Source organism: Heptranchias perlo, chromosome 1, assembly GCF_035084215.1.
Source record: "Heptranchias perlo isolate sHepPer1 chromosome 1, sHepPer1.hap1, whole genome shotgun sequence".
Taxonomy (NCBI): domain Eukaryota; kingdom Metazoa; phylum Chordata; class Chondrichthyes; order Hexanchiformes; family Hexanchidae; genus Heptranchias; species Heptranchias perlo.
In genome coordinates this window covers 23,638,375-23,664,866 of record NC_090325.1, presented here as the reverse complement: position 1 = coordinate 23,664,866, position 26,492 = coordinate 23,638,375, and the positions used below count along the sequence as shown (strand labels likewise).

The 26,492-nt window shown below is 43.5% G+C and overlaps 1 protein-coding gene across 1 annotated transcript in view; it reads right to left on the bottom strand.

Moving 5' to 3' along the window:
• LOC137320687 (lactosylceramide alpha-2,3-sialyltransferase-like) overlaps positions 1-26,492 on the bottom strand; it is a 142,332-nt gene that overhangs the window by 52,521 nt on the left and 63,319 nt on the right. Inside the window, exon 3 of the mRNA XM_067982373.1 lies at positions 7,384-7,504. Coding sequence (XP_067838474.1) covers positions 7,384-7,504 — 121 coding nt within the window. The remainder of the gene's footprint in view (positions 1-7,383; positions 7,505-26,492) is intronic.

The window sequence follows — 26,492 nt, the reverse complement described above, 5'->3', positions numbered from 1 at the left end:
GATGTCAATCATACTTGTACTGGAATCACTTGGTCAAGGTTGTAACTCGTACACATGTCTGCAGCACTACAGCCAGGATGTTATCAAGAGTACACCTTTGCTGTATCGAGTACACTCAGCCACTTCTCAATGTCATACGGAGTGAACCGAATCAGCTGGACCTAGCATCCATCATAGTGAGGACATTGGGAAGAAGCAAAGTAGGATTGTTCACTCGGTGCTTTTGGCTGAAGACTCATGTGCTGGGCTCCAGCACGGTTGCGAGTGTGGATGTTCATGGAGCCTCCTATCATAATCATAGTAGGTACAGCACAGGAGGAGGCTATTCAGCCCATCGTGCCTGTGCCAGCTCTTTGAAATAGCTATCCAATTAAATTTGTTGTCAGCAGGGATATTACTACAGTAACACTCAATACCACTAACAACTCCACTATAAAGGAACACTCCTTTTAACATTAATTCAGCATTAAGAACTTTTTAAAAAATTGTACAAGATTCTAATTCATGCATTTTTGTGATTGCATTATTTTTGAGACTGAACCTGCTTTTCAGAGATATTTAAGCTACATCTTAAAAAATTAAACAAACATTCATCAAACAGTACATTAGCCGTTTTACATCTCTGAAGGTTATGGTTTCATCCAACGGGGTGGAAAATGCTCGAATCGCGGAACAGGTGTTGTGCTCTCACACAGTACTGTTATAACATTTCAATTGTTGTATTAGGTTGAGAGCAAAGTTCAATTCTGCCTTATTCGCAGCACCCTGTGTGGATAAAGTGAGGATTAGGGGGTTATTCATTTACAATACACTATCTCCCACATCTTAGGGTGATATGGTGTTCATGAATCAAAAACATTACCTTCTTTCAGAGTTTTAATGGATTTCAACTGTTGGGAGTTCACGGAGAATGAAGTGTTCTTCAGCTATGCCATTTCCCCCTACCCTTTCTTCCCCCTAGCTGACTGGCAAACAATTCTTACCTCCTCCTATTAGTTGCCTGGCTGTCTGCAAACATTCTTGAGTAGATGCGTTAGGGCTTACAGAGCTTCCTCTGATCTGTAGCTCTGTCTATAGCCTGTTGCTTTTTGGTGTTTAGCATACAAAAAAGCTCTGTCTAGTAGCTTCACCAGGTGGCTACCTCATTCTAAAGTACACCTGTTGCTGCACCTGGCATGCCCTTCTACACTCCACATTGAACCAGGGTTGGTCTCCCAGCTTGATGGTGATGGCAAAAGAGGTGTGCCAGGCATGAGGTTATCGATTGTGTTGGTATAAAATTCTGCAGTTGCACCTCATGAATTCCCAGTTTTAGATTGCTAGATCTGTTCTTGGTCTGTTCCACTTAGCAGATACACAATGGAGGACGCTCCCAAATGTGGAGGAGATTTTTCTTCATTAAGGATTGTGTAGTGGTCACTCCTACTAATTCTATCATGGACAGACATGCCTGCAACAGGTAGGCTGATGAGGACCAGGACCTTATTTTTGCACATGACCTGGTAACCAAGAATGCAAGAGTGATTATACGTGAGCATCCATAAACATTCCACTCCAGCTACATAAGAGATGGGGAGCACTGTAACTAGGTGAATGATGAGAGACCAGGGACATATTTGGTTTAAAGTAGGCTTTGTATTTTGAAACCCATCTTTTCCCTCATTAATAGTTCAGAAAGAATATTTTGTGATCACCCAACTTCCCTCAGTAATAGAAAAAAAAACTTTATATAGAGCTTGAACATGTTCTCAGGACTTCCCAAAGCGCTTTACGACTAATGGAATACTTCTGCCGTGCAGTCGTTGATATATTGACAAACAAGGGCAATTTATGGACATCTCAGTCCCACAAACAGCAAATAGAATCATAGAATCATAGAAGTTTACAACATGGAAACAGGCCCTTCGGCCCAACATGTCCATGTCGCCCAGTTTATACCACTAAGCTAGTCCCAATTGCCTGCACTTGGCCCAGATCCCTCTATACCCATCTTACCCATGTAACTGTCCAAATGCTTTTTAAAAGACAAAATTGTACCCACCTCTACTACTGCCTCTGGCAGCTCGTTCCAGACACTCACCACCCTTTGAGTGAAAAAATTGCCCCTCTGGACCCTTTTGTATCTTTCCCCTCTCACCTTAAATCTATGTCCCCTCGTTATAGACTCCCCTACCTTTGGGAAAAGATTTTGATTATCTACCTTATCTATGCCCCTCATTATTTTATAGACTTCTATAAGATCACCCCTTAACCTCCTACTCTCCAGGGAAAAAAGTCCCAGTCTATCTGGTCTAAATGAATGAACAACCACTTAATCTACTTTTGGTGGTGTTGATTGAGACAATGTTAGCCAGGACACAATGCCTTGCTCTTCAAACAGTGTCATAGGATCTTTTATTTTCACCTCAGCAGGCATAAGTGGCCTCAATTTAATATTTCATCCAAAAGACGCCATCCCCAAAAATGTAGTACTCCCTCAGTTCTGCATTGATGTCAGCCTAGATTATGTGCTTATGTCTGTAATGGGATTTGAACCGATGTTCTTCTGACTCAAAGACAGGAATGCTACCAACTCAGTTTATTTGACTCTTAACTTAAATAATAGAAACAGGAGATATGTTGTTAAGGACTACTGAAATCTCAAGGTCAATGATACCTCCCATTATACAGACCAGACAATTTGCCCAGATTAGGTAAGTACAACAGTGAGACCAAGCACAATGATCCTCTTGATGTTGAAACCAAGCTCAGAGTCATTGGCCAAACCAACTGGTTTCCTCCTCGACATTGAGCACACTAACCAGTCAACGGCTTCATTGATTGTGCCATGGATTAAATTTTCTGGCTCCAAACTGGGTAATTGAAAAATATATTAGTAACCTGAAATCTCTATCACCTTGAAACCTTAGAGACAGGTGACTGCAGAAAACTTTTTTCCCCAACCTTAATACATGCCTAACAAATCAACATACGAACATCAGTAAGAACATGGGTATGGCTGACTTCAATGGGATGAGACACAGAATGTCCACAGTAAACTGGGCAAATCTGTTAATGGGTAAAACGACTGATGATCAGTGGGATATGTTTAAAGAAACATTTAACGTGATACAGATTCGGTTCATATCCCGAGGGGCAAGAACTCTACTTGCCAAAACAAACAGCCATGGACAACTAAAGAGGTAAGGGACAGCATAAGACATAAGGAAAGGGCATACAAAAAGGCAAAAATGGCACAGATCCTAGCGAATAGGAAAGATACAAAGATCAACAAAGGGTCACAAAACAGATAGTAAGAGCTACAAAAAGAGTATGAAAAGAAACTTGCAAGGGATATCAAAACCAATACGAAGAACTTTTACAGTTACATTAGGAAAAAGAGGGTGGGGTCAGGAGCAGCGTTGGCCCCTTAAAAACTGAAATTGGGGATATTGTCATTGACAATGGGGAAATGGCAGACATGTTGAACAATCACTTTGCGTCAGTATTTACAGTCGAAAAAGAGGATAGCATGCCGGAAATCCCAAGAAAACTAATATTGAATCGGGGACAGGACTCGATAAAATTAATACAAGTAAAGCAACAGTAATGAAGAAAATAATAGCACTAAAGAGCGGCAAATCCCAGGACCAGATGGTTTCCATCCCAGGGTTTTAAAAAGAAAGTAGGTGAGCACATTGCAGATGCCCTAACTATAATCTTTTGAAGTTCTCTAGATTCAGGAACTGTCCCTCCAGAATGGAAAATTGCACATGTCACTCCGCTTTTTAAGAAAGGAGAGAGGGAAACCAGGGAATTATAGACCAGTTAGCCTAACATCTGTTGTGGGGAAAATGCTGGAGTCCATAATTAAGGATAGGGTGACTGAACACCTCGAGAATTTTCAGTTAATCAGAGAGAGCCAGCATGGATTTGTGAAAGGTAAGTCGTGCCTGACAAACCTGATTGAATTTTTTGAAGAGGTGACTAAAGTAGTGGTCAGGGGAATGTCAATGGATGTTATTTATATGGACTTCCAGAAGGCATTTGATAAGGTCCCACATAAGAGACTGTTAGCTAAGATAGAAGCCCACGGAATCGAGGGAAAAGTACAGACTTGGTTAGGAAATTGGCTGAGCGAAAGGCGACAGAGAGTAGGAATAATGGGTAGGTACTCACATTGGCAGGGTGTGACTAGTGGAGTCCCGCAGGGATCTGTCTTGGGGCCTCAATTATTCACAATATTTATTAACAACTTAGATGAAGGCATAGAAAGTCTCATATCTAAGTTTGCCGATGACACAAAGATTGGTGGCATTGTAAGCAGTGTAGATGAAAACATAAAATTACAAAGCGATATTGATAGATTAGGTGAATGGGCAAAACTATGGCAAATGGAATTCAATGTAGACAAATGTGAGGTCATCCACTTTGGATCAAAAAAAGGATAGAACAGGGTACTTTCTAAATGGTAAAAAGTTAAAAACAATGGATGTCCAAAGGGACTTAGGGGTTCAGGTACATAGATCATTGAAGTGTCATGAACAGGTGCAGAAAATAATCAATAAGGCTAATAGAATGCTGGCCTTTATATCTAGAGGACTAGAGTACAAGGGGGCAGAAGTTATGCTGCAGCTATACAAAACCCTGGTTAGACCGCACCTGGAGTACTGTGAGCAGTTCTGGGCACCGCACCTTCGGAAGGACATATTGGCCTTGGAGGGAGTGCAGCATAGGTTTACTAGAATGATACCCGGACTTCAAGGGTTAAGTTACAAGGAGAGATTACACAAAATGGGTTTGTATTCTCTAGAGTTTAGAAGGTTAAGGGGTGATCTGATCGAAGTTTATAAGATATTAAGGAGAACGGATAGGGTGGATAGAGAGAAACTATTTCCGCTGGTTGGGGATTCTAGGAGTAGGGGGCACAGTCTAAAAACCTTTCAAGAGCGAGATTAGAAAACATTTCTACGCACAAAAGGTTGTAGAAGTTTGACACACTCTTCCGCAAACGGTAATTGATACTAGCTCAATTGCTAAATTTAAATCTGAGATAGATAGCTTTTTGGCAACCAAAGGTATTAAGGGATGTGGGCCAAAGGCAGGCATATGGAGTTAGATCACAGATCAGCCATGATCTTATCAAATAGCGGAGCAGACACGAAGGGCTGAATGGCCTGCTCCTGTTCCTATGTTCCTAACATTAGAAATTTTAGGAATGGCAACAGAAACTTGACTTCTCAACATATCCTCAATCCTTTCTCCACCAATGAGTCTAATTGCCTCTTAAATCCAATTTTTCTATTTACCTCTATAACCATTCCCTGTAACTTGATGCACAAGTCTATCACTTTTTGGGAGAAAGAGGGTTACGTGACTTCCCTTCTAATTTCTAATTTGCGTTCCCCGATACTGTAATCCATACTTGAACCTTTCTCATATTAAACTACTTGCTTCCACCAACTTTTCATTAATTCTTCACAATCTTAAAAATTTGTAACCTTAATCTTTTTCAAAGAAAACAAACCCAACTTCCTTAACCTTTCCTTATAAATTAAAGTCTTAATAACCAGAATCGTCTTGTTTGCTAGCCTCCATACTTAATCAAGGAGAATAATGCTGTTCCTATGATTTGGTGAGCAGAACTGTACCAAGTACTCCAAATGGATTCTGACCAATATCTTGTATACCAATAATACATTTGTCTCAGTTCATACAACTAGCAATTTATTTGTTTTTTTTTACTGCTGTCAAGCATTGGGTTGAAGGCTTTGTAGGTTTAATTACTATAGGAGTAAGAGAGAGAGGTTAAGAGAGATATTGGACCCTTTACCAATAGCACTGGGAAAGTGGTGTCTGAGGACATGGAAGTGACAGAATTACTAAATCATTAAGTGACTTTTAAAAAACACTGAAAGGAGAGCAGAGTGGAAACCCCTACTATCACAAGGGACATGTCGTAGAAAGGTTTAGGAAGCTGAAGGTAAACAAGGCTCCAGGCACTGACCATTTCCATCCAAGGCTGCTTGTGGATTTAGCTGAGGAGAATGCAAATCCCCACAGATGTCTTTCAAAGATCATTGGTATCAGGAAACATTCCAATGGATTGGAAAGTAGCAAATAAGACCGCCATCTTTAAAAACTGAATTGTCAAGTTACAGAACTGTGAACCTTATCTCAATTTTAAGTATTTGAGAATTTGATGGAGGCTAGCACAAGGGATCACCTGAGAGGACAGGGTCCTATTAGAGAGAGCCAGGATAAGTACCGAAGGGACAGGTCATGTCTGACTAATTTAGTTGATTTTTTTCTGAGGCAATGGATGTTATCCATCTGGATTGCTGGAAGGCAGCTGACCCTATTCCACACAGCAAGTTGACTGCCATCTATTCCATGGGCATCCACCTTGTTGAAGTATTAGGTAGGATTAATGTATGGCTGAAAGGTAGACATCAAATGGTAGCGGTGAATGGGGAAGTGTCAGAATAGAAACTGGTTGCCAGCAGAGTCCCATAGAGGTCAGTGTTCAAGCCATTCTGGTTTCTAATTTTCTTTAATAAATAATTTAAAAGAAGAATGTTTGAATTTGTGGTTGAAGCCAACTGGGGCCACTGCATAATTTACTAAACAGATGTCTGCATGTCTTCAAAGGGGAAAAGATCCTGTCTGTCCAACCTCCTTGACTTTAAGGAAACAACCCATGTGGGTTGTAGAAAGCTAGATTTCAAAAAGGCATTTGACAAAGTTCCACACAAAAGTCTAGTAGTTAAACTCAAAGCTGTGGCGATTCAGGTAAAATCTTGGGACTGGTTAAGACATTGACTGAAAGGTAGAAAACAACAGACATTAGAGGAATTATGTTGGGGTGGGAGGAAGTACTGAGTGGCATGCCCAGAGCTCAGTGCTGGGGCCACTACTGTTTCTAATTAACATCAATGACTTGGATTCAAAAAATCTATGGAAATTAGTATAATTTGCAAATGACACCAAACTAGAATGGGTAGTGCAATCGAGGTGGAATACCCACATCGATCCTGGGATACCTCACATGTAACCATCTCCCAATCTGCAACAATAAGTTATAGTAATAAGAGTTTAACTGAAGAAAGATAGCAGTTATGGGAGAACTAATGGTTATCATGGTCTTAAACAAGTTTCTACAAGTTAGAATAATCGTAGGGTTTAGGCCCTTGCCTTCTTGATCCCCATCCCAACAAAAAGTTTGACACAAGTACATCAATCCCCAGGCAAAGTTTATTTAACGTGGTATATGGATATAAACGTACCGTAGAATTTTTTTCTGAACAATTTCAAAACTAAATACTTGCAAAAACCCACACAATGGTTACAGAAGTTTTAAACATGGTTGTGGATACATTCCTAAATGTGGACAAAAGCTCACACCTCAATTTTTTCCAGATTCACCGTGTACAAGCTCCATATGTCATCTTTCACAGAGTCCTGGTGCAGAAATGGGTTGAGAGTTCCAAGGCCAAACAAACATAACACAATCAAGGTAGTGAACCTATGAAAATAAACCACAACCAATTAGATGTATATCCATATCAACAAAGGCTGTATGAACATTTCTCAAAATGCCACTAATAGGGCTCAAGCTACAATGATATATTTAGTTCCAAGTATCTCAATATACAAGTCATACTTCATCGAGTATCATGAAATTGCATGGCTCTTACAGCCAATATAATAAGAGAACCAGTCTGATGCTCATAATTAAGGGGGAAAAAATGTGTATATTCTTCCTCATACAAAGAGATCTGGCTTGTCAAAGTGGAAAAGTATCAGCCTTAGCTCAGTGGTAATTTGAGTCAGGAGGTTGTCAGTTAAGACCCAAAAACTCAAGTATATAATCTAGGATTATACCTCAGTGCAGTACCATGGGAGTGCTGCATTCTTGGAGATGTTCTTTTTCAAATGAGATGTTAAACTCAGATCCCGCCTGCCCTTTCAGGTGGGCATAAAAGATCCCATGACACTATTTGAAGAGCGGGGGAGCTCTTCCATTGTCTTGGCCAACATTTATTCCTCAATCAACATCATTAAAACAGATTAACTGGTCATTTATCTCAGAGTCATAGAGTTATACAGCACGGATCGAGGCCCTTCGGCCCATCGTGTCCGCGCCGGCCATCAGCCCTGTCTACTCTAATCCCATATTCCAGCATTTGGTCCGTAGCCTTGCATGCTATGGCATTTCAAGTGCTCATCCAAATGCTTCTTGAATGTTGTGAGGGTTCCTGCCGCCACAACCCTTTCAGGCAGTGAGTTCCAGACTCCAACCACCCTCTGGGTGAAAAAGTTCTTTCTCAAATCCCCTCTAAACCTCCCGCCTTTTACCTTGAATCTATGTCCCCTTGTTATAGAACCCTCAACGAAGGGAAAAAGCTCCTTAGTATCCATCCTATCTGTGCCCCTCATAATTTTGTACACCTCAATCATGTCCCCCCTCAGCCTCCTCTGCTCCAAGGAAAACAAACCCAATCTTCCCAGTCTCTCTTCATAGCTGAAGCGCTCCAGCCCTGGTAACATCCTGGTGAATCTCCTCTGCACCCTCTCCAAAGCGATCACATCCTTCCTGTAGTGTGGCGACCAGAACTGCACACAGTACTCCAGCTGTGGCATTAATGCTTTGTGGGATCTTCCTGTGTACAAACTGACTGCCATGTCAAAAGTAATTCATTAGCTGAGAAGTGCTTTGGACGTCCTGAGAATGTGGAAGGTGTAATATTAAAGCAAGTTCTTTCTTCTTTCTAGCACAGTAGAAACTGCTAACAGCACTTTCTACTTTTGGTTAAGTGATAAATTTAGCTATCCTATTCAGTGGCAATTGCAGCCAAGCTAGTTCATTAGCTGAACAACCCTTAAAGTGAATCTTTTGATCTTTCGAAAGGAATGTTTCTTCTGACAGAGAAGTGAAAAATTATAAGCAAAAAGGATGTGGATAAAAATAGTTTTGGCAGTACTAGCAAATATGTACATAGAAATTGATTTTCAAGAGGTGTATTTTTCTTGTGCTTGGGAAATATTGCCAAAATGAAAAGACATCTGACTGCTGAGAACATTTCACCTTACTGATGAGCAAGAGATCACAGGCAATCAAGACATAAAATAAAACAAAAAGGAAAGTTCTACCAAAATACCATACAATCCTAAAATGAGAGGGACAGCTCATCCAATGGCTCAACAAATTTGATGAGAAACTGAGTAATAGAGAGCAAGGAGATCCCAGTTTCAATACACTGAGTTGCTGACCTGCCAGGGCAGCAAGCAGCATGGGTTGCTCAGCATCCTAGTTGAGGAAAAAGTCATCCAGAATATCTAATCCTTATTAACGTCTAGCAACCCCTGCAAAATCATACACCTGTTCTTCATAAATGGGTTTATGCTTTTGTTGCATGTAGTGCACAGGGGAAATCTTCCCAAGGTGAGAACAGGATAGGGCTTGCCTTGGATGCGAAGCAGTTTCGCTCCTATCCCCTGATGCCCTGTCCTAGCTCATCTTGGCCATGAGACCCACCTCCTACTCCCATGAATTCATTCCTACTAAACTACTGACTATCTAACTTCCGTTCCTGGCTCCCATGCTGGCTGATGTTGTTAAAGGGTTCTCTCTCCACGGGTACTGTCCCTTTCACTTTCAAAACTGCCATCGTCATTCCTTCCCCCACCCCCACCCCCCCCCCCCCCCACCTCAGAAAACCCACTCTCGGCCCCTCTGTCCTTGTAAGTTACCGTCCCATCTCCAACCTCGTTTTCCTCAAAAGTTCTTGAACGCGTCATCGCTTCCCAAATCCAAGCCCATCTTTCTTGCAACTCCATGTGTGAATTTCTCCAATCAGGTTTTTGTCCCTGTAACAGCACTGAAACGGCCCTAACTAAAGTCACAAATGACATCCGCTCTGACTAATATTACAAATGGCATCCAAAGCGACCTGGGATTCCACTGCAAAAGGAAGTGCTGCCCCAATATTCCACTGTCCACACATGATCAGGGAGCACTCAACACAAAACCCTCAAAGGGTTGGGAGGTCCAGGAAATTCTAGTCTCTAACCCTGCCACTGACTTCTTTCCCTCAGCTTCTGATCATGGATCCACTTTTTTGAGGACCTTTGGCTTTGGGGAGTGAAGATGGATGGCTGTCCCGGGTCTTTCTGTTGCTCTATAAAGTGATAGACATGCCTGAGAGTCCCAGCTATCAGTCAGTCTTCCTGCAGACTCACTGCTCAACCAGAAAACTACAGTTTCACTCTTGCACATAATATGACCTGTTGTGTTTTCCCTCCCAAGTGTTCTCAATCCGTTCTAAGACTTGCCTTTGGAAGCTTCATTATACCGGCACAACCTGTCATCACATTTCCCCCTTTTCTAGTCCTGTGATTACCCTAATGCTGGTAAGTAAAAGTGAGAGACTCAGTTCATTCCTAAAGTTACACTGCTCCAAGTGACAGCAGTTTGAAACGAAATGGGAATTTAGACTGCAAAACTGTTAAATGAACAGAGCTGAATGCTGTTGTGTGGGAGGGGGATTCTTAATATTGTTGCAGCTGATAAGAACATAAGAAATAGGAGCAGGAATAGGCCATCCGGCCCCTTGAGCCTGCTCCTCCATTCAACAAGGATATGGCTGATCTTCTACCTCAACGCCATTTTCCTGCACTATCCCCATATCCCTTGATGCCTTTAATATCTAGAAATCTATCAATCTCTGTTTTGAATATACTCAATGACTAAGCATCCACAGCCCTCTGGGGTAGAGAATTCCAAAGAGTCACCACCCTCTGAAGAAATTTCTCATCATCTCAGTCTTAAACGGCCTACCCTTTATTCTGAGACTGTGACCCCTGGTTCTAGACTCCCCAGCCAGGGGAAACCTCCTCCTTGCATCTACCCTGTCGAGCCCTTTAAGAATTTTGTATGTTTCAATGAGATCACCTCTCATTCTTCTAAACTCTATAGAATACAGGCCTAGTCTACTCAATCTCTCCTCATACGACAATCCCGCCATCCCAGGAAACAATCTGGTGAACCTTCATTGCACTCCCTCTATGGCAATTATATCTTTTCTTAGGTAAGGAGACCAAAATTGTACACAATACTCCAGGTGCAGTCTCACCAAGGCCCTATATAATTGCAGTAAGACATCTTTACTCCTGCACTCAAATCCTCTTGTAAAAGGCCAACGCACCATTTGCATTCCTAATTGCTTGCTGCACCTGCATGTTAGCTTTCAGTGACTCATGTTCAAAGGGACCTGGATATTCTTGTACATCAAAATTTCCTAATCTCTCACCATTTAAAAAATACTCTGCATTTCTGTTTTTCCTACCAAAGTAGATAACTTCACATTTTTCCACATTATATTCCATCTGCCACGTTCTCGCCCACTCACTTAGCCTGTCTATATCCCCTAGAAGCCCCTTTGCATCCTCCTCACAACTCACATTCCCACCTAGTATAGTGTCAGCAGCAAACGTGGAAATATTACATTTGGTCCCCTCGTCCAAATCATTGATATAGATTGTGAATAGCTGGGGCCCCAAGCACCGATCCCTGCGGTACCCCACTAGTCACAGTCCGCCAACCTGAAAAAGACCTGTTTATTCCTACTCTCTCGTTTTCTGTCTGTTAAGCAATTCTCAATCCATGCCACTATATTACCCCCAATTCCATGTGCTCTAACTTTATTCAGCAACCTCCTGTGTGGGACCTTATCGAAAGCCTTCTGAAAATCCAAATACACCACAGCCACTGGTTCCCCCTTATCTATTCTATTAGTTACATCCTCAAAGAACTCCAACAGGTTTGGCAAACATGATTTCCCTTTCATAAATCCATGTTGACTCTGCCAAATCCTATTATTATTGCCTAAGTGTCCTGTTTTCACATCCTTTATAATAGATTCTAGCATTTTCCCTACTACTGATGTCAGGCTAATAGGTCTGTAGTTCACTCTTGCTCCTTTCTTAAATAGTGGGGTTACATTTGCTACCCTCCAATCTGCAGGAACCATTCCAGAATCTATAGGATTTTGGAAGATGACAACCAATGCATCCACTATCTCTACAGCCACCTCTTTCAAAACCCTGGGTTGTAGATCATCAGGTCTTTGGGATTTATCGACTTTAAGTCCCATTAATTTCCCTAGTACTATTTTTTTTTTAACGAATACTAATTTCTTTCCATTCCTCATTCTCGCCAGACCTTTGGTTCTCTAGTATTTCTGGGAGGTTTTTTGTGTCTTCTTCTGTGAAGACAGACACAAAGGGCTCGATATTACCAGGGTGGCGGGTTCGTGGCGGGGGGGTCGATTGGGCGCGTGGGTAACGCACCCGGTGAAATCAGTCTGCTCCGCATGCAATTGCAGGCTAATTGGATCCACTTACCTGTTCTTCCGGGTTCCCCGCTGCTAAGCTGCGCGGCGGGCGGTCTGCCCATGCGCAGTAAGGTCTGTCAGCTGGAGGAGCCCTATTTAAAAGGGGCAGTCCTCCACTGACTGATGCTGCAGGAAATAGGAAAAATTACAGCATGGAGCAGCCCAGGGGGAAGGCTGCTCCCAGGTTTAATGATGCCTCACTCCAGCTCTTATTAGATGGGGTGAGGAGGAGGGGGAGGACAGAGATCTTCCTCCCGGCGGGCGGGCGGGAGGAAGCGGCCTGCCTCTGCCACCAAGGCCTGCACCACCAACATATCGCCCACCTGCATACAGTGCAGGAGGCGCTGCAATGACCTAAATAGGTCAGCCAAAGTGAGTACACTTACTCATTCTCCTACACTCCGTCTGCCTCATCACCGCCCCCACCCCACATCTCCTTCTGTACAGCCAACACTACTCTGTCACATCACTCCTCACACCCACTCAAACCTCCTCATCTTACCTGCACTTAACCACCTCGCCAGTACTCATCCCGCCACTACCACTCAACCCAATCCTCATACAATCTCATGGCTCTAACCCATACTTACCCTCTCATGCATCTCTTTCACAGTCAACCTGCCACTACCTGTGCTGCAGCCACAGGGCATGCATCACATATGTGCAGTAGGAAGTGTAAGGCAAACATGTCGTGAGCATGAAGGGGATGCACAAGGGTGTTTGAGGGTTTGTCATGGTTTTTACTTATATTTAATTTCTGATCAACTCACATTACATACTATATTGGCACCACTACTGCCACGTCTTTGCGAATCTTGTCTGGTTTGTGCAATAATGCCCTCTCCTCAGGATCACAATGAAGACCCACAACTGATGCCACCCATTGTGTCACTGCAGAGTGGGTGTAGGTGTATTTGCAGGGCTCTTTTGTGCAGACGACTGAGAGACGTCGGCGATGTCCCCGGTTGCACCCTGAAACGATGGGGAGAAGTTGTTGAGGGCAGTGGTGACTTTGACAGTGACAGGTAAGAAGATGGTGCTCAGGCCAGCCGGGAGCAGCTCGGCATGAAGGAGGCTGCAGATGTCCACGACGACATGTCGAGTGACTCTGAGCCTCCGTGTGCACTGCTGCTCAGAGAGGTCCAGGAAGCTGAGCCTCGGTCTGTGGACCCTGTGGCGAGGGTAGTGCCCTCTGCGACGCATCTCTCTCTGCGGTTGCCCTCCCTCCTGCTGTGCAGGTGGATGTGTCACAGCACTGTGTTGTGGAGCTCCACGTGTCACAGGTGGACGGTGTAGCCGGCGAGGCTGGTGATGCTATTCGCCCTCCGAGGAGGTCATGACTGCAGCTACGGCGGCCCCCATCCGGAAGATGTACATCTGAGGGGGTCTGCAAGGTAAGTAAATGTGTCTGGACACTGCGGTAAGTGTGCAAGTTGGTGAATTTTGTTGTTAGGAGGAGGGTGGTGGAGGCCAAACTTTGTAAAAGTGAGAGAGTGGCCTCCTGCAATGAGTGAGGGTCTCCCCCCTCCCCCAACTGTCAAATGGACCTTTGCAGCTGCCACAGGCTGATGGCTGCAACACGTCCATTTGAACTGGGAGTGTTTCCCCCAGTACGGGAAACCGTCAGTCGGTTGCAAAATCTGATCCCTGCTAAAATATCAGTTCTGTAAACAACCTGAAGTACCTGTTCAAGTACTTTAAGGGGCACCCCGCCGGCTTTAATCCCACATGCAGGGGCTGCGCGCGCATGTCAGCACGTCAGTGGGGAAATCCAGAAGTGGGCGGGTTGGAGCCGGGCTCCAGACCTGCCCCGGGAATCCCCAATTTTCGCAGCCCCCCCCCGCCACGAACGCACCCGATCGCGGGTGCGAAACTCAAGCCCAAAGTATTTATTTAATTTCACTGCCATTTTTAGGTCCTGATCATAATCTCAGTTGGTTCTTCAAGATTGTTGGGAAAATTTTACAGTACATCAAAGACCATTTTGAAAATAAGGTTACCTGCAAAAAAAGAGATCGGATGCTAGTCCCTAAGGTGTCTGTAATTTAAGGTTAAGGTTTCGCTGTATTACAATAGCCAAGACACCTAAATGTCAGGAGTAGGTTTATGAATATTAAGACTACAAAACTAAAACAAATTTTAAAACATTTTGAACACTTTGGGTGCTAAATTGGGGTGTGTAGCACCTGTTGCTTCGGCGGCACACGGCCTCTCCGACATCTAAGATGGCGTCTTGGATGCGCACGCACATTTCCAGCGTGACGTGCGCCAGATGCTATCTTGGTATAGGAGTTAGCGCAGGCGCAGATAACACACACTGGAATCATGTAAAATAGGGAGAAAATGGCTTCAGTGTGCAACGCTGATTTAAAGTGATAAGTCCCAAAATGGTGTCTAACACTCAACTCAATGCACAGTCTTAACCCTGACCATCTGAACATGTCTTAGAGTGCCTGGAAGTCCTCCCACCGGCACTATTTAAAGGGACCATGCAGGATTTACAGGTTAGTGGCTGGATTATTGCTTCTGGCTGCCAAGACATTTGAAACTGTTTTTTGGAGGTCTCCTACACCTGAATACTAGAACACGGGGACATAGTCTAACAATTAGAGCCAGGACATGCAGAGTGAAGTTAGAAAATGCTTCTACACGCAAAGGGTGGGAGACGTTTGGAACGCTCTTCTGTCGACAGCAGTTGATGCTAGCTCACTTGTGAAAGTTAAATCCGAGATTGATAGATTTCTGCAAACCAAGGGTATTAAGGGATATGAGGCTAAGGCGGGTATATGGAGTTAGGTCACAGGTCCACCATGATCTCATTGAATGGCGGAACAGGCTCAAGGGGCTAAATGCCACTGCCGCTGATATGTGCCACCTTCTCCTGCAAGAAAGCACTACGTGCCTGTCATGGTTGAATAGCTGCCAGTGTGTGTGATCTGAGTTATGGGTGGGCGGCTTGAAACAGTGGCAACGTACAAGGATGGGAAGATGCATCTGGTTGGAAGAGTTGAGTACTGATGGAAAGAGTTTGTTGGTATTGGGGGGGGTGTGGTGCGCGGTGCAGTTGGTAGGAGACGCCACTTGACAATTGACCTCACTCACCTTGACCACTCGTGTCAAAGCATTGAACTCCTTCCTGCACTGCATCCATGTTCCCTGCCGCCTCCCACTGCCTTTTGGATATATGTCCGGAGGGCCTCTTGCCCCCACCCCACCCCTGCGGATATAGGATGTCCCTCCTTCTGTCCACCTCTTGCACCAAGGTCTCTAGTGCATCAGCAGAGTACCTTGGTGCATGCACTCTCGCAGGCTTGGTACCAACTCAGATCAGCACATTGGTGAGGTCTGGCATGCAGAATGGAGGATGTGGGATTTAGTAGTGCGCAACCTTTATTCAATGTTTTAACATAACTCATCAGTGTGTAAACATAGGGATGGGACCTGCATCTGTGTTTTACGTGATCTCTGATCTCTGCACTCACTCTGTGCAGACAGTAGACTTTTATTTTAGCTGAACAACAGCTGGTACCTGTTATTCAGCAAATAACAGGTATCAGCTACCTTTAAGATATTTCAAAGAAACATCCTCCCTTTGAGACTGAGCTCCCTCTGGTGGTGAAAAGTACGAATTGCACTGATTCCACACACAAGGCCTGGAATGGAATGCTGATTGCAGGTAAGTCCTCTGGTGTGCTGAAACTTATGCAGGGGCATTTGGACGTGGGGTAATAGCACATCACGCTACCTACGCCCAAAAACAGCCCCTATCCAATTTTGTCCCCCTTTATTATCCTTTTCATTCTTGTCCTTTCTACTTTTACTTTAAATTTAATTTATGACTAATACCCTGTTACATCCCTGCTGCAAAATGTGCAAGACAGCACTTGCTGCCAAAGTCCATATTTTGCTCTGGCTGAGCTTCCAGCACATCTATATGGTTCAACAATGCAATCTTTACGTTGCTAGCCTGTAGGATCTTCCCCCAATACTGTCAAGGCTTCATTACCAGAAGCATAACAAGTATCATGAACAACTTTTCAGCAACTACACATGCATAAGGTCAGCAAGCAGTTATTCATTTCTGACTTTTGAAGTGCTACACGTGTGCAATTTTTGTGTCTTCAAACATGTTCAAGTATTGCCACTGGTGCACCAATCTGTTCACAGCATAAATAGAACAGCAACAACTCTATTTCTATCAGAAGTGGTGCCACAGTATCAGTGGAGCATAACATTTTTTAAAAAATTATAAAAAGGAGGTACTAGAAAGGCTAGCTGTACTTAAAGTAGATAAGTCACCCAGTCCGGATGGGATGCATCCCACGGATGAGGGAAGAACAGTGGAAATTGCGAAGTACTGGCCATAATCTTTCAAACATCCTTAGATACGGGGGTGGTGCCAGAGGACTGGAGAATTGCAAATGTTACACCCTTGTTCGAAAAAGGGTCTAAGAATAAACCCAGCAACTAAAGGCCAGTCAGTTTAACCTCGGTGGTGGGGAAACTTTTAGAAATGATAATCTGGGACAAAATTAGCAGTAACTTGGACAAGCGTGGATTGATTAAGGAAAGCCAGCACGATTTGTTAAAGGCAAATCATGTTGAACTAACTTGATAGAGTTTTTTTGATGAGGTAACAGAGAGGGTAGATGAGGGCAATGCAGTTGATGTCATTTATATGGACTTCCAAAAGGCATTTGATAAAGTGCCGCATAATAAGCTTGTCATCAAGATTGAAGCTCGTAGGATAAAAAGGGGCAGTAGCAGCATGGATACAGAATTGGCTAAACAGGAAACAGAGTAGTGGTGAACTGTTGTTTTTCGGACTGGAGGGAGGTGTACAGTGTTGTTCCCCCGGGGTCGGTACTAGGACCAATGCTTTTCTTGATATATATTAATGTCTTGGACTTGGATGTACAGGCCACAATTTCAAAATTTGCAGACGACACAAAACTTGGAAGTGTAGCGAACAATGAGAAGGCTAGTGATAGACTTCAAGAAAATATAGACAGGCTGGTGGCATGGACAGACACGTGGCAGATGAAATTTAACGCAGAAAAATGCGAGGTGATACATTTCGGTAGGAAGAATGAGAGGCAATATAAACTAAAGGACACAATTCTAAAAGGGGTGCAGGAACAGAGATCTGGGGGTATATGTACACAAATCGTTGAAGGTAGCAGGTCAGGTTGAGGATGCGGTTAAAAAAGCATACGGGATCCTGTGCTTTATAAATAGAGGCATAGAGAACAAAAGCAAGGAAGTCACGATGAACCTTTATAAAACACTGGTTTGGCCACAACTGGAGTATTGTGTCCAATTCTGGGCACCGCACTTTAGGAAAGATGTGAAGGCCTTAGAGAGGGTGCAGAAGAGATTTACTAGTGATTCCAGGGATGAGGGACTTTAGTTACCTGGAACGAATGGAGTAGCTGGGGTTGTTCTCCTTAGAGCAGAGAAGGTTATGGGGATATTTGATAGAGGTCTTCAAAACTATGAAGGGTCTAGACAGTAGATACTGTTCCCATTGGCGGAAGGGTAAAGAACCAGAGGACATAGATTTAAGGTGATTGGCAAAAGAACCAAAGGCGACATGAGGAAAAACTTTTTTACACAGCAAGTGGTTAAGATCTGGAATGCCCTGCCCGAGGAGGTGGTGGAGGCTGATTCAATCAATGCCTTCAAAGGGAACTGGATAAGTACTTGAAAGGAAAACATTTGCAGGGCTATGGAGCTGGGGCAGGCGAGTGGGACTAGCTGGATTGCTCTTGCATAGTGTTGGCACGGACTTGATGGGCCGAATAGCGTTCTTCCGTGCTGTAACCTTTCTATGATTCTATAATATATCCTACTGTAACTACTATAACTTTATCTGGAATACTTTTACTTACCTGTGCCACAGATGTCCAACTATATAATTGGAGATGGGCACACCTTAAAAATGGCTTCCATTAGTCTGAAGTCCAGCACAATAAACCAATTTTTCTCTTAGGCTGCTTATTGCATCAAATGTTGCCAATAGTTAGTGCACCAAGGCCACAACATTTTCTGCATAACTGCGGGATCTGGCCTCAATTACCATAAAAAAGATACAGCACAGAAGGGGGCCATTCGGCCCATCGTGTCCGCGCCGGTTCAAAGAACAACCAGGTGCCCATTCTAATCCCACCTTCCAGCACCCGGTCCGTAGCCCCACAGCTTACAGCACTTTAGTTGCAGGTCCAGGTACTTTTTAAAAAGAGTTGAGGGTCCCTGCCTTTACCACCATTTCGGGCAGCGAATTCCATACACCCTCCACACTCTGGGTAAAATTTTTCCTCATGTCCCCTCTAATCCTTCCACCAATCAGCTTAAATCTGTGTCCTCTAGTTCTTGAACTATCTGCTGAGGGAAACAGGTACTTCCTGTCTACTCTGTCTGGGCCCATCATAATTTTGTACACCTCAATCAAGTCACCCCTCAGCCTCCTCTGCTCCAAGGAAAACAACCCCAGCCTATCCAATCTCTCCTCGTAGCTGCAATTTTCAAGCACTGGCAACATTCTTGTAAATCTTCTCTGCACTCTCTCCAGAGCAATTACGTCCTTCCTGTAACGTGGTGACCAGAACCAGTGCTTATAAAGAACCAGAGGACATAGATTTAAGGTGATTGGCGAAAGGAGTTTAAGGGTTAATCTCTTTAAAATCTAGTGTATATTGCTTTCAACTGTTTAAGTTCAATTTTAACGTTTAAATTTTTAAGTTTCTGTCAGGCTTTAGCAGAGAGAGCTGCTGTAGTAAGTTAATTGGTTAGCTAGATTAAACTGGTATCTGAAGGTGGGGCAGGCCTGACTCATCTGAGTCACAAACTGTAGAAATACAGGGGCATGTCAGTGCGACAGCACGGAGTGCGGCAGGACAGAGCGATCTGCTGAGAGTTTGGTAAGTGTGGGAATTCGGTGAAGTGGAGGAAGGAGGTGCTGCTTTGCCTTGCTTTTCCTAACATTTTCCCCAGAGCGGCAGTGGACCTGAGAGTAGAAGACTGAGATTGGGAATAAAAGCAGCAGCAGACCTGCAACAAGAGACAACTACTGTGCGACGTCACAGGTGAGGCAGGAGAGTCCAAGAGGTGAGCACAGTATAAAAGGAGACCCCTAGAGCGGGAGGAGAGTCTGAGAGTCTAAGGAAAGTCATGGCAGCACAGCTCGCACCCGTGATATGCTCCTCCTGCACTATATGGGAAATCATGGACACTACCAGTGTCCCTGGCGATCATGTGTGCAGGAAGTGTGTCCAGCTGCAGCTACTGGATAACCATATTTCGGAGCTGGAGCTGTGGGTGGATTCACTGTGGAGCATCCGCGATGCTGAGACTATCGTGGATAGCACGTTCAGTGAGGTGGTCACACTGCATGTAAAGATTACGCAGGCAGAAAGGAAATGGGTGACCGCCAGGCAGAGTAAAAGGACTAGGCAGGTAGAGCAGGAGTCCCCTGGGGCCATCTCCCTCTCAAACAGATATTCTGTTTTGGATACTGTTGGGGGAGATGGCTTATCAGGGAAAGCAGCAAGAGCCAAGTTTGGGGCACCACGGGTGGCTCTGCTGCACAGGAGGGGAGGAAGAAGAGTGGCAGGGCTATAGTGATGGGGATTCAATTGTAAGGGGAACAGATAGGCGTTTCTGCAGCCGCAAACGTGACTCCAGGATGGTATGTTGCCTCCCTGGTGCGAGGGTCAAGGATGTCACAGAACAGCTGCAGGGCATTCTGGAGGGGGAGGGTGAACAGCCAGTAGTCGTGATCCATATTGGTACCAACGACATAGGTTTAAAAAAAAAGGGATGAGGTCCTGCAAGGTGAATTTAAGGAGTTAGGAGATAAATTAAAAAGCAGGACTTCAAAGGTAGTGATCTCAGGATTACTACCAGTGCCACGTGCTAGTGAGTATAGGAACAGGAGAATAGTGGCTGCAGGGATGGTGTAGGAGGGAGGGATGTAGATTCCTAGGACATTGGGACCGGTTCTGGGGAAGGTGGGACCTGTACAAGCGGGACGGGTTACACCCGAGCAGGACCGGGACCAATGTCCTCGCGGGGGTGTTTGCTTGTGCTGTTGGGGAAGATTTAAACTAGAGTGGCAGGGGGATGGGAACCTGAGCGGGGAGTCAGAAGGGAATACAGTTGAGAGCAGCAAGAGAGGGGAAGACCCAGGGGAAATTTACAATACAAAATAGTACAAACAGTTGTTCAAGAACAAGGGAAAGGGAAAAGCGTAGAGCAGCGGAAAGAAAGTGTACTTTAGGCACGACAGATAAAATAAAAACTAGAAGGCGTAAGGCGATTAACCCAGCATCAAAGCTGAAGGTCAGGCTAGGGTGTGTGGCCCAACTAAGAGTTCTATATACAAATGCACGGAGTATAAGGAATAAATTAAATGAACTACAGGTACAAATTCAAATTAGAGGGTATGACATGATAGCTATTACTGAGACTTGGCTGCAGGATGGTCAGGATTGGGAACTAATTATACCAGGTTATAAGGTCTACAGGAGAGATAGGGAAAATGGAAGAGGGGGAGGAGTAGCCTTAATGATTAGAGATGAAATCACTTCAATGATAAAGGGGGGTATAACAAGAGGTAAGCAGCCAACAGAGACCTTATGGGTTGAATTGAGAAATAGGAAAGGATCTAAGACTATAGTGGGAGTTGTATATAGGAGCCCTGGCAGCAGCTCTGAAGTGCTAGATTGTATAAATGCAGAGATTAGACAAGCGTGTAAGAAAGGCATAGTGGCCTTAATGGGGGACTTTAACCTTCACATAGATTGGGAAAAGCAGACTAGCAATTGTCAGAAAGGTAGTGAATTTCTTGAGTGTGTCCGGGATAGTTTTGCACAGCAGTATGTCCGAGAGGCAACAAGTGGACAAGCCATACTAGATTTAGTAATGAGTAATGAACCAGATTTAGTTAACTGTGTGTGAACATCTATCCAATAGTGATCATAACATCGCTCACCTGACGAAGGAGAAAGCCTCCGAAAGCTTGTGATTTTCAAATAAAACAGTTGGACTATAACCTGGTGTTGTAAGATTCCTTACATTCGTCAACCCCAGTCCATCACCGGCATCTCCACATCATGAACATAACATGATCGAGTTCAATGTAGTGTTTGAAAGGGAAAAAAGTGAATCAGCTGCTAAGATTCTAGTTTTGGGCAAGGCCGACTTCAATGGGATGCGACAGAGACTGTCCACAGTGAACTGGGCAAATCTGTTAATGGGTAAAACGACTGATGATCAGCGGGAAATGTTTAAAGAAACATTTAACGTGATACAGAATCGGTTTATACCCCTGAGGGGCAAGAAATCTACTTGCCAAAAAAAACAGCCATGGACAACTAAAGAGGTAAGGGACAGCATAAGACATAAGGAAAGGGCATACAAAAAGGCAAAAAATGGCACAGATCCTGGCAAATGGGAAAGATAGAAAGATCAACAAAGGGTCACAAAACAGACAGTAAGGGCTACAAAAAGAGAGTATGAAAAGAAACTCGCAAGGGATATCAAAACCAATACGAAGAACTTTTATAGTTATATTAGGAAAAAGAGGGTGGTCAGGAGCAGTGTTGGCCCCTTAAAAACTGAAAGTGGGGATATTTTCATTGACAATGGGGAAATGGCAGACATGTTGAACAATTACTTTGCGTCAGTATTTACAGTCGAAAAAGAGGATAGCATGCCAGAAATCCCAAGAAAACTTATATTGAATCGGGGACAGGACTCGATAAAATTAACATAAGTAAAGCAACATTAATGAAGAAAATAATAGCACTAAAGAGTGACAAATCCCCAGGACCAGATGGTTTCCATTCCAGGGTTTTAAAGGAAGTAGGTGAGCAGATTGCGGATGCCCTAACTATAATCTTTCAAAGTTCTCTAGATTCAGGAACTGTCCCTCTAGATTGGAAAATTGCACATGTCACACTGCTTTTTAAGAAAGGAGAGAGAGGGAAACCGGGGAATTATAGACCAGTTAGCCTAACATCTGTTGTGGGGAAAATGCTGGAATCTATAATTAAGGATAGGGTGACTGAACACTGAGAATTTTCAGCAAATCAGAGAGAGCCAGCATGGATTTGTGAAAGGTAGGTCATGCCTGACAAACCTGATTGAATTTTTTGAAGAGGTGACTAAAGTAGTGGACAGGGGAATGTCAATGGATGTTATTTATATGGACTTCCAGAAGGCAATTGATAAGGTCCCACATAAGAGACTGTTCGCTAAGATAGAAGCCCACGGAATCAAGGGAAAAGTACAGACTTGGTTAGGAAGTTGGCTGAGCGAAAGGCGACAGAGAGTAGGGATAATGGGAAGGTACTCACATTGGCAGGATGTGACTAGTGGAGTCCCGCAGGGATCTGTCTTGGGGCCTCAATTATTCACAATATTTATTAACGACTTAGATGAAGGCATAAAAAGTCTCATATCTAAGTTTGCCGATGACACAAAGATTGGCGGCGTTGTAAGCAGTGTAGATGAAAACATAAAATTACAAAGCGATATTGATAGATTAGGTGAATGGGCAAAACTGTGGCAAATGGAATTCAATGTAGACAAATGTGAGGTCATCCACTTTGGATCAAAAAAGGATAGAACAGGGTACTTACTAAATGGTAAAAAGTTAAAAACAGTGGATGTCCAAAGGGATTTAAGGGTTCAGGTACATAGATCATTGAAGTGTCATGAACAGGTGCAGAAAATAATCAAGGTGACAAATTGAATGTTGGCCTTTATATCTAGAGGACTAGAGTACAAGGGGGCAGAGGTTATGCTGCAGCTATACAAAACCCTGGTTAGACAGCAACTGGAGTACTGTGAGCAGTTCTGGGCATCGCACCTTCGGAAGGACATACTGGCCTTGGAGGGAGTGCAGCGTAGGTTTACTAGAATGATAGCCGGACTTCAAGGGTTATGTTACGAGGAGAGATTACACAAATTGGGGTTGTATTCTCTGGAGTTTCGAAGGTTAAGGGGTGATCTGATCGAAGTTTACAAGATATTAAGGGGAACGGATAGGGTGGAGAGAGAAACTATTTCCGCTGGTTGGGGATTCTAGGAGTAGGGGGCACAGTCTAAAAATTAGAGCCAGACCTTTCAGGAGCGAGATTAGAAAACATTTCTACACACAAAGGGTTGTCGAAGTTTGGAACTCTCTTCTGCAAACGGCAATTGATACTAGCTCAATTGCTAAATTTAAATCTGAGATAGATAGCTTTTTGGCAACCAAAGGTATTAAGGGATATCGGCCAAAGGCAGGCATATGGAGTTAGATCACAGATCAGCCATGATCTTATCAAATGGCGGAGCAGGCACGAGGGGCTGAATGGCCTACTCCTGTTCCTATATTCCTAGAACTGCGCACAATACTCCAGCTGTGGCCTTACCAGCGTTTTATACAGTTCCATCATTACATCCCTGCCTTTGTATTCTATACCTCAGCTAACAACGGACAGCATTCTGTATGCCTTCTTTACAACCTTAGCTACCTGTACTGCCACCTTCAGGGACCTGTGCATATGCACTCCAGTCTCACTTCCTATACCCCTCTCAATATATTCCCGTTTACTGCATATTCCTATTTACTGTTTGCCCTCCCCAAGTGCATTACCTCACACTTCTCCGGGTTGAATTCCATTTGCCACTTTTCCACCCACTCCACCAACCCATTGATATCTTCTTGGAGTCTACAGCTCTCCTCTTCTCTATCAACTACACGGCAGCGAATTCCACACACCCCCAATTTTTGTGTCGTCTGCAAATTTGCCAACCATGCCCCCTACATTCAAGTCCAAATCATTAATATATACCACAAACAGCACGGGACCCAACACTGAGCCCTGTGGTACACCACTGGAAACGGATTTCCATTCGCAAAGACATCCATCGACTTTTACCCTTTGTTTCCTGTTACTGAGCCAATTTTGGATCCAATTTGCCACATTTCCCTGTATCCCATGGGCTTTTACCTTTTTAACCAGTCTGCCATGTGGGACCTTGTCAAATGCCTTACTAAAATCCATGTAGACAACATCCACTGCACTACCCTCATCAATCCTCCTTGTCACTTCCTCAAAGAATTTAATCAGATTTGTCAGGCATGACCTTCCCTGAACAAATCCATGCTGACTATCCCTGATTAAACCATGCTTTTCCAAGTGACAGTTTATCCTATCTCTCAGTATTGATTCTAATAGTTTGCCCACCACCAAGTTAAGGCTGACCAACCTATAATTGTTCAGCCTTTCCCTCGTACCCTTTTTAAACAATGGTACTACGTTTGCAGTCTTCCAGTCCTCCAGTACTCCCCTGTATCTAGTGAGGATTGGAAAATGATCCTCAAAGCATCCGTTATTTGCTCCCTGGCTTCCTTCAATAGCCTAGGAAACAATCTATCCGGCCCTGGTGATTTATCAACTTTCAAGGATTCCAGTCCCTCTAGTACTTCCCCTCTCATTATGTTTACCTTATCCAATATTTCACACCTCTCCTCTTTAACTACTATATCCGGATCATCCCTTTCCTTTGTGAATACGGAGAAAAAATATTCATTTAAAACCCTACCCACATCCTCTGCTTCTACACACAAGTTACCCTTATCATCTCTGGTAGGTCCCACCTTTTCCTTAGCTATCCTCTTATTCTTAATGTACTGAAAACATCTTTGGGTTTTCTTTAATCTTACTAGCTAATATTTTTTCATGCCGTTTCGTTATTTCCTTTTTTACGTCATCCCTGTACTTTCTATACTCCTCTAGGCTTTCTGCAGTATTTAGTTTTCTGTGACAGTCATAAGCTTTCTTTTTCTGCTTTATCTTGCCCTGTATACTTCTAGACAACCAGGGGGCTCTAAATTTGGCAGTGCCACCATTTTTCTTTGAGGGGATGTGCCTGCATTGTACCTGTAGAATTTCACTTTTTAGTGCCTCCCACTGGCTTGACACTGATTTCTCCTCAAGTAGTTGTGTCCAGTCCACTTCTGCGAAATCACCTCTTAGTTCTGTAAAATTTGCCTTCCCCCAATTTAAAACGTTTACTCCTGATTTAACTTTGTCCTTTTCCATAATAATGCTAAAACTAACTGAATTGTGGTCACTATCCCCAATATGGTCACCCACTGTCACTTCACCCACCTGCCCATCTTCATTTCCCAGGATTAAATCTAGAATTGCATCCCCTCTTGTTGGGTTGTCAGTTCTGCCATTAAAGCTCTGAAATCAGATTGCAAAGCTTCTACGTGTAATGCCGACACTTGGTCACATAAATATTCCAAAAATATACATTTGTGACATAACTAGCAGCTGGTGAACAACAAGTGAGACATTTCCTCAACTCTGAAGGATCAGGATCTATTGGATAGATGTTTCTCCTTTCGGACCTCAAGAACAAACTTGCTATTTTTTCTGCCAAAAATGAAGGTGGTCCTTCATGACATTTTCTCATTCAATTCCTCATAGTCTCTCCGTTCCCTCCACACACCACGGACTTTTATCTAGAGGGACAGTCATGGGATTAATCGCCCATCAGCGCTAACATGTCTTTCTCTTAATAATCTGGACTTATTATAATAATCTGTAGAGGATGAGAATGAATAATTTTGTAACTATAGTAAATTGTTACAAAAACATTCTACCACAAGGAAAGGAAAATTATTCTGCACGTTCACCAATTGATCCGAGGAAGCATGATAACTGGCTAGAATGTAATGAGATCATAAAGAAAAAATACATTGTTGGTGTTTTATTATAGAGAAACTGAACAGGAGCTCTTGAGATAGCACACTTTTTTTTGGATCCCTTGGCCAATAAATCACACACATACAAGGTGAAGTTTCTGCATATTGTAGACCTGATGAAGAACTACACGTAGAAAATCATGCTCTCAGTTTGTGACTTTACCTCAACCTCTGATTTGTTACAGCTTTGCAACACACTCTGGAGACAGTAATCTATCCTACACGCTGTTATTTCATATTGGGGTTCAGATTTATGCATTGTGAGAAATAAGCCCTGGTTCTTATAAGGATAGATGAACTCAAGATTACCAATTGTTAATTACACAGAGGTATCTTACTATTCTTTACAA